The 9,492-nt window shown below is 38.7% G+C and overlaps 1 protein-coding gene across 1 annotated transcript in view; it reads right to left on the bottom strand.

Moving 5' to 3' along the window:
- Positions 1–5,713: 5,713 nt before the first annotated feature.
- FLT3 (fms related receptor tyrosine kinase 3) overlaps positions 5,714–9,492 on the bottom strand; it is a 48,751-nt gene continuing 44,972 nt past the window's right edge. The window contains exons 23-24 of the mRNA XM_090275168.1: positions 9,017–9,122; positions 5,714–6,234 (exon numbers count right to left, since the gene is read on the bottom strand). Of these exons, the coding sequence (XP_090131294.1) occupies positions 6,112–6,234; positions 9,017–9,122 (229 nt within the window). The 3' untranslated portion in view covers positions 5,714–6,111. The remainder of the gene's footprint in view (positions 6,235–9,016; positions 9,123–9,492) is intronic.

Genomic DNA, 9,492 nt, shown 5'->3' with positions numbered 1-9,492 from the left:
TCAGTAAATGCTAATATAAAGAACTCATCAAAGCAAACCTTGAAGACATTATGTTAGGTGAAACAAGGCAGTTACAAAAAGACAAATACTCTATGTTCCACTTATACAAGGTACCTAAAGTAGTCTACTCTATAGAAGCAGAAAGTAGAATGATGGGTTCCAGGGCTGGAGGAAGGATGATTAGAGAATTTGTGTTTAATGGAGACAGAGTCTCAGTTTGGGAAGATGGAAACGTTCTGGGGACGGTGGTGGTGATGGTTGCACAACAAGGTGAATGTACCTAATGGTTAAAATGGTAGATCTTATTTCATGTACATTTCATCAAAGCCTTTTCAGCCTTATTAAGATAATTTGAAATTTAATACATGTTTGAACCCCTAGGAGCTAAAAAGATGTGTTTTTTGGGCGGCGTAAAGTCTCCCCTTACCTTTTGTTGTTGTTGTTACTGATGGTGATTGTGGCACTGACAGAAACAAATGTGAATACTGATACGCCATTTATTTTTGACAAAAATGATAGTGAGAGTAGCAGAGGAGTTCAGATAAATCTGTTACTGAGGAAGCCCTTCATGAAGAACTAAGGCAAGAGAAAGATCAGGAAGAAAGCCACGTGGCTGTGGTGAGGGAATGAGGGACAGAAAAGAAGACGGATAATTGAAGGGCTGGAACTGCGATAAGAGGTCACCCAGGACATCTTCCTGCTGCAGGCCCAATGCCCCTGAGTGTTTTTCTTACTCAAAAAAATCTCCAGGATATAGGTTTTTTATTTTAATACAGGAAGCCAGTCCAGGATCAGACAACACAGCATAGGAGGTGATCCAAGAAAAAGTTCAAAAGTCAATTCCATGTGCAGATGAATGCACTCTGTAGAACAGAAGGATAAAAACCAGGTCCTATAAAAGGATCTGACATTGGGCTGCTCAGTTCATGCCAGGAATGTGGTAAATAAATAATGCACATAAAAATGCACAGTTGTTACAATAGTCGAGAAACAACTGAATGCTGAATAAATGGATTCAAGTTACCTTTATAGAGGGTTGTTTTTTCCTTCTAATGAACTGATTGGCCTTCCCTTTAATTCTGCTTAAAATGTACCTTCCAAGATCGGGGTGCAATAATGAAGTCAGGCCTGTTGGCTGGCATTAATTAAAAAACAGTAGTCCTAGGGCTCCACCTACTGGTGAGATAACTGTAAAGGCCTGGCGGAAGGGGCTTTCCAAATAGCAGCAGCCATCTCTGAAATCGGTGTTAGTTGTGATCTGACACATATGTAGCGTTGTCAGGGATACAGATTTACATAAATCAAAACCCAATCTCTTGTAAGCGCTGGGTTTAATAGAATCTAATTTCATTTTAAATGTCATCAGTCCTCAGAGAATGTTGCCTTTTAAATATCATATTGGTATAACAAATGTTATAAAAGTAAAACAAGATAATGAACTCTTGTGAACCCATTATCCTACCCAATCCAAAACACTTCAAATGTCATCGGTGTGATAGTGGCTAAATAATGGTGATTGTATGTTCACATAGTACAACAGTGAAATGAAAGAACCAAAGGTTCATGTAAGTAACACCATGAGTGAATCTTAGAGGGGTAATGCTGATTTAAAAAAAAATAATGATAAAGCAAGATATGGAAGTCTGCATAGAGTATGTTGCCATTTTATAAAACTCATGAACAGTAGAATACTAATTTTCCAGGAAATCAAATTCTCTGGTGCTTTTAACACTGAAACAACAAGGGCTGTGCTGGGTAGACAACTCCATGCACAAACCAATTCATTTGGCTCCATCCACAGCGCAGTCAGGTTCAGAATGTGTATGCATTCTGACTAAAGTCACTCGGGCAGAAGGAAAAGAATAACACCCCTATAAATGTTAACTCACTTTTATTTCCCTCCCTGTAATCACCAACATTTTTGGACAAGCACTTCAAGAGGGCATACCAAATGCTTGTGACTCCACTGCCTTAAATCCTATCAAGATGCTAGAAGAGTAGATAAATCAGCATGGCACTTGAAGCTAGAAAGAAGACCATTGGCAACCAAAACAGAGAGGACTTTCTAGAGAAGGTAAAGCAGATGAAACCCTCCATTCAGCCGAGGAGACTGAGTCAGCGTAGGTGTTTGCACCAAGGTCCTCCGGTTGTATGCATCAGGGGCAGGCTTGGGTTCAGTGTCTCAGAGTGAGGATTTACTGATCTGACAGGAAGGCTGGAGACCAAGGCTTGGGCAAGAAGAGGGACCAAAGTGACTCCAGAGATCTAAGCAGTGGGAAGTGCTTGTCATTGAAGGCAGGGACAGGTACTGTGTAAATGAAAAGCTCCAATTCCTGTTTCTATTCTTGCCTGAATCCAGTCAAGGTACTAAGTTCCAGAACAAGAGAGGATGTTTATTCAACTAGCTTGAGCCAAGGGTCCTCCTTGGGTAGAAGGCAAAGCCCCCTGACTGAAGTCCTACCACATTGCATGCAAGAGGGAGAAGTGATACCTTAAATCATGGTGCTGTTACAGAAGGAAATAGGAATTGATACTAGATGGCCAAAGAAATGCATGATCACTACAACAGAGTCTTTAAAAATAATAAATACAACAAAAATTAAAAATACAATTACCATATGATTCAGCAATCCCACTTCTGGGTGTATATACAAAAGAATTGAAAGCAGGGTTTCAAAGAGATATTTGCACACCCATGTTTATAGCAGCATTGTTCACAATAGCCAAGAGGTGGAAGCAAACTGAATGTCCATTAACAGATAAATGAATAAACAAAATATATATACACACACATACACATATATGCCATGAGATATTACTCAGCCTTAAAAAAAAGGAAATTCTGTCACATGTTACAACATGGATGAACCTTAAGGACAATGTGCTGAATGCAATAAGCCAGTCACAACAAGGCAAATACTGTATGATTTCATTTATATGAGTTATCCAGAGTAGTCAAATTCATAGAGGCAGGAAGAAGAATGGTTGTTACCAGGGGATTGGGGGAGTGGGAAAGAGGAGTTGTTGTTTAATGGGTGGAGAGTTTCAGTTTTGCAAGGTGAAAAAGTTCTGGAGATCTGTTTCACAACAAAGTGAATATATTTAACACTACTGAACTTAAAAATGGGCAAAATGTCCTGACCAGCATGGCTCAGTGGCTTGGGCATCGACTGACAAAATGGAAGGTTGCCTGGTTCAATCCTAGGTCAGGATACATGGCTGAGTTTCAGGCCAGGTCCCTGGTTGGGGGCTTGCAAGAGGGAGCTGATCAATATTTCTCTCATGCACTGATGTTTCCCTCTCTCTCTTCCACCCTTACCCTCTTTCTAGAAATAAATAAAATTTTAAAAATGGTCAAGATGGTAAGTTTTACCTTATGTGTTTTTAACCACAATTAAAAATAAATACGATAAATAAAATAATAGTAGAACACAAGGGAAATTGCAATATAAGTGTTAACAGGGACTTGATGACTGCGAGTTATTAACCTGTTTCAATTTCTTCAGGGGGAAAAAAAATTAGTATAATTTTGGTATTTACTTCTTAAGGTATTTGTGAAGATTAAATGAGATAATGCATACATAATTAGCATAATGCTTAGCATATAAGCTACACAGTTGAGAAAAATATTGGCATCTTGTGAAAAACAAAAAGCATGTTTGACAGTATGGCTAGTATAATTCCACTTTGTAAAAACAAAGACCTCAGGATCTGATCAGTGTGGCTCAGGCAATTGGGTGTCATTCCACAAGGTGAAAGGCCACCCGTTCAATTCCCTAGTCAGGAGCCGAGCAATGTTTCTCTGTCACATCAATGTTTCCCTCTCTTTCTCCCTCCCTTCCTTTCTCTCTAAAAATAAATAAAATCTTTTTAAAAAACCTCAAAGACCCCTGCATGTGTGTTTATATGTAAACACATGTGAGTAATGTAACAATCTTTAAACAAGAAGGTGGAGAAAATATACCTGAAATTTTAACAATGGCTCCCCTGAAGAAGCATTTTAGGATTTGGGTGCATAAAGGGGAACTGTCACTATTAGTATAAGTAAAAACATAAAATTATCTGAATTTTTAATATCAAGCATATTTTATGCTTCAAGTAGGTAAAAAATATTGTGTCCTGACTATATATACAAATAGAAGCGTGGTATACAACTTGGCACAAATCATATCTACTTTTGAACTTGTTTAAAATCCAAGTAAAAAGAAAGGATGTTTACTTATGACAATAAGTTATCACATAAAGTAGGTATACTGCATGTTCAGAGCCAAGCAGATGATAATAGACACAAAGCCCATTCAGGATTTCAGTGGGGAAGACACCACTGATGGCTGATAGAGCTGAGAAAGACCTGAGCAGAAGACAGAGCATCAGTCTGGTCATGAAGCAAAGGCTTAAACAGGGAGATGAGAAAGGAGTTGGCACCCCAGGTAGAGGGAGGGTGAAGAGAAGAAAAAACAGAGATGAAAATGGTTTGGATATGTCCACTGAACAGGGCTGGGAGGTTTGGGCTAGAGAGACAGTAGATGTCACCTAATACAAGAAATGCGGTTGAACCAGCTGCAGGGGCTGAGTCTGGGAATTGACTTTAGCAGCAGACAGGCATGGAACCACTGGAAGCTCTCCAGCCCAGAAGGGATAGATGCAGATCAATACTTTGGGAAGATGAATCTTTCTGTCAGTGGCTCAAAGAAAACACTGGATGGTGAGGAGACAGGGAGCAGAGTGAGGTGAAGAAGAAATCAGTATAATCTAAGTGAGTTTATGGGGGCCTAGTCTATAGCAAAAAATTAAAACCAGAAAAGAAAGCACAAATGACAACATTAGATTCTATGGGTCAGCCATTGATCTAAGTGATTTATATGTTTATGTAAGATATGTACATATTTATAACACCCGTATATGGTATATGTAATTCATCTAATTCTCACAAAAGCCCTCTAAGATACATGCCAGTATTGTCCAATTTTCCAGAAGAGAAAATTGGGACCTAAAGAAGTTCAGTTACTTGCCCAACATCGCAAAGCTAAAAAATTGTGGAGATCTCTTATTTGTAACCACTACACTAGAAAGGAGGACAAGAAGAAGAAAGAAAGGCAAAGCTTCACCACATTCATCGCTAAGAACAACACCTGGCATGTAAGGAGGAGGACAAGTCCAAGCTGATAAACCTGTGGGATGGAGAGTGCTAAGCTTCAAAGGACGAAGGGGACTGCATCAAAGCGGTGCTACAGAGAAGACAGCAGATGTCCAACATTAGCTGTTCTCCTCCCAGTCTGGGGGGCAGGAGTGTGGGTCCTTCTAAGAATTTGATGAGCCTGACCAACATGGTTCAGTTGGTTGAGCATCGTCCTGCAAAGCAAGGGGTCACCGACTTGATTCCTGGTCAGGACACATGCCTGGCTTGTGCGCCCAGTCCTTGGTTGGAGGCTTGCGAGAGGCAGTTGATCAATGTTTCTCTCATGCATCAATGTTTCTCTCCCTCTTTTTCCCTTCCTTTCTCTCTCTCTAAAAATAAATAAATAAAATCTTTTTAAAAAAAGAATCTGATGAAAGAATGGGCCTTCTCAGTAGGAAAAAAAATACACGTGCACAAACAAAAGATCACACACAATTTCAGTAGGTTCGTGAACTCCAGGTAAGTCTTGCCCTAAATGTGCTGTGTAAACAACTCAATAACAAACATTTCTATCATAGAAATTTTATTCCCATTCATAAAATATATCACTAAATAGCTAAAAAAGTTACATATTATTTTAAAACATTGGTTTAAAAAAACACATCAGCTTCTCCTTAGCAAAATGCTTCTGTTTTATGTATTTACAAGAATATACTATACTTCAGGTACACAATTTTCACTCAGGCCACCCTGAAAAGGCCTTTGGATGTAGGTAGATGCTCCAATAAGCTCTTCCTGCCTTGTGCAAATTCGAGTTTACAAAAGTTCCTTTGAAAACAAGAGTAAATACAGAGAGCTTCTAGAGAAAAATCCAGCAAAGCAGCAGTTGAGAATACATTTTCTTTTGGTGAAGTTAATCTTGTTTTGGTAATCGATAACCTGTTGAAGTTGGGCAGGTGGCAGGGAGGAGTCCTTAAGACTAAATTGTTTCTCTAGGAGTCTTCAGCATGGTCCTGCGGAGAGGGTAGCCCTGCATCCACCTCTCTGCTGTAAGGTCGCCTGTTTTGGTAGCTGGAAGGACATTTTGAAACATTGCCATCCATGTTCTGATACAACTGGATACAAGAAAGAGACAGAATACTCATTATCATCTGAATAAGACATGTCATGCATCGATATTACAAAGTATTACTTACTTTTAGTATGCGTAGGCTTTAGAGGCTATTCTACACATTAACTGACAAAGTAATTTTGATCCTCATATTAATGAAAAAATTGAGTCATAATCGAATATTTTATTTCATTATTGTGTCTACTTTTAGATATAAAATCTTCATCTAGAAATCCTAAAGCCATGCAGAAAAATCACAAAAGAAAAAGGCTACAAAAAAGACACCTTGGGAGTTTAGTAACTTTTAATTATCTTTTACAAAAACGAAAACAGCTCTACTTTTTTGTCTGGTTATCAAATTAATACACATTTAAATAGATAATTTAAGCAGTATAGAAAGTTTTATAGAAAAAAGCTAAAACCATCAGAGGTGCCCACTATTATAGATAGCTTGCTATGTACACATACAAATTTGTGTCAGTTAGCTCAGACAGTAGATTCTGTTTCAGAACCTTATTTTGATTACTAAGGTGTTGTTTATATGTTACATGTGTCAACTATGATGTTCATATTACACGTGTGACATATTTTCACTATTTACTAAACATGAACACATATCTTTTTAATGGCAGCCTGCAGTTCTATGGTACTGACGTACCATAATTAACCTTTTGATGCATTGGTTATATAATATAAAGTGAAAACATGCACACACGACCATGTCTGTCTTTGGGAGAAATGGGGGAGGTAATCAAAGAGGTTGCACATTTGAACTGTGATACATTTGACCTGGCCTGCCCTGTGGAAGGGTTTCCTTATTCTACTTCTACCAACTGTGTCTGGTAAGACTTTTTTCTCAGAGTCTTACCTACAGAGGGTAGTAACAGTCTTCTGAGTCTCTAGCCCTTTGTCCAGCAACATGTTTTATCTCCCTCGCTACCTGCATATGTTTCATGATAAACAAAGTTAAGTATCTTTTTCTATTTTCAATGGTCTTTTGCATTTCATTGCAAATAGTCTGCTTATCTCCTTTGCCCTTTTATATTGGCTGACATGTCTTTTCCATTACTCATAAGAACTCCTTATGAAGTAAGTTTGACAGGCTGCTCCACTCCACCACCACTCCACCACTCCTCGCTATTGTCTTTGTTGTTGTTAACTTGATTTTGACAATCACAGTGTTAAATGAATGGACTGTTTCCTGCTCTGTATTTTTTTCTAGAAAACAAAAAATACATACATATCCTTTCCACCCAGTCTACATAATGACCGTGTGCCTATGTCCTCGGGAATGAATGGTAAGAACACATCTTTTTGTGAACTGGACCTAGCAGTTAGTTATTCTACCTTCACAGTTTTGTTTCCCTCATATCCCCACACCCTCGCCCGATACTGTAGCCACAACCATTTATTTCCCATTCTAATTTCTCAACATTGACCCTTCATATTACTCATCCAGCATGCAACACACCACTAACCCTCCACTCACCAATAGCCAAAATACTATTCCTTCTTCACTGTAGCTCAAAGACCACCTCTGTGAATTATACCTAACTCCCCAACAAGTGAAAATCACTCAACCCTTTTTCTTTACTCCAACAGCTCATTTCTTGTTTCTCTCTATCACTCTTCTTTCAGTTTATTTCATAGTTTCATTGACTGTTTACAGGTCATTTGTTCAATAGCTTATAGCCACTTGGGGGCATTCTATATCCCCCAACCTTTTGGACCTAATTTTCTGACAATAACTTAGTTTTTATATGGGACTTTTAAAAAATCATAGCAAGAAGAGGGGACACTCACCATCTACATAAGCCTTAAGAGAGATACAGAATTGAAAATAGATGCCTAATAATTTTTAAACAGAAGACAGAAAATTCATTTAAAGAATTATACTTAACTAACACTTATTAAGTAACTACTAAGGTTCTGCTATGTGCTAAGTCTTTTCACATATGCCATCTGAATTATTCCTTACAACTTCATGAAGTAGGGGTTTTTAATCCTGTATTTCAGATAAGGAAACTGAGACCCCAGAAAAGGCTAAGCCATTTAAGTCTTATAAGCAGCAAATGATGGAGCCAAGATTTGAACCTAGGTATGGGGAGTTCAAGGCATTATCTTTTGCTCACTTCACCTAGGGGGTGGATCCTTTTGCTATCCCAAGAGGTACCTAGGGAAGACTCATCAAAGTAATTCCATGTTCCTGTAGCTCTAGGATCATCTAGCTTAGTAACCCATCCTGCAGGTGAGAAAACTAAGGCCCAGAGAAATAAAGTGAACTGCCATAACTCACACAGCTCTTAGGAGGTAGAATGGTAGAGCTGGTATTAGGCTCTCACAGAGACAAGTCAATGTTCTTTCCACTCTACTCTACTACATGACAGTGCTGTACAAAGCTTCATGTTGAATTAGGTAGGTCAGGGATTACATTTTATTTAGTTGTCTAGTCTTCTGCACTTGATGCTTAAAAATATTTAATTTTGTAATCATTTGGCTGAAATTTTCAGGAAACCCTCCCCCCCAATCACTTATTAATAAATATGTCTCACCTATATTACTTTTTTCTTTTTCTAAATTAAGTTTAATTTTTTTGTAGAAGTTTTCAATTACATTTGACATACAATATTATGTTTCAGGTGTATCAGCCCACATAACTTTTACAGGGTGACCACGACAAATTGGGGAGAAGAAGACAACTTGGTGCCTTTGGTTCTTAGGAAACCAGCAACAAGTGTTCTCATTGCTTCTCTTCTTGTCACAGGGGAGAAAGTGCCACCACATACCGCTTCCTCTGCGTCTGCCAGCTGACATCCCAAACACGAAGTCAGGTTAGGGAAGGAGGGTCGTTTCCTTGAGTCAAAAGCCCAGCAGGATTGCATTATAAGGTATCTATAAAAGTAACAAAACAAGGAGAATGATGAGAAAACCTGAACGAAGAAGAAGGGACCATTTTTCACATGATGAAGCACCACTGACTGCCAGGGAGCTGCTTGTTTACGGCATGCCTGTTTTGTAGCAAGTACTCGACTAGATTTTGAACTCCTAACAGAAAGGACAAATTCAACAATGGACAGAAATGCATTTTAAAAAATACAATGTGGACCAGAAGTCAGGAGATGGAGTCTTACCACCCTCACGCATCCCTCAAACAGGGGAACTGAAACCCAGAAGTGAAAGTACCTCAGGGCAGAAAAGATTCAGTTTTGTTCAGAGACCCACCCCCCAAAAACAGAAAGGTGGAGTTTTCTTTTTTTTAAGA

Source organism: Furipterus horrens, unplaced genomic scaffold (genome assembly GCF_987537825.1).
Source record: "Furipterus horrens unplaced genomic scaffold, mFurHor1.1.pri manual_scaffold_4, whole genome shotgun sequence".
Taxonomy (NCBI): Eukaryota; Metazoa; Chordata; class Mammalia; order Chiroptera; family Furipteridae; genus Furipterus; species Furipterus horrens.
The sequence above is the reverse complement of the archived record's forward strand: the minus strand, read 5'-3'. Positions and strand labels throughout refer to the sequence as shown.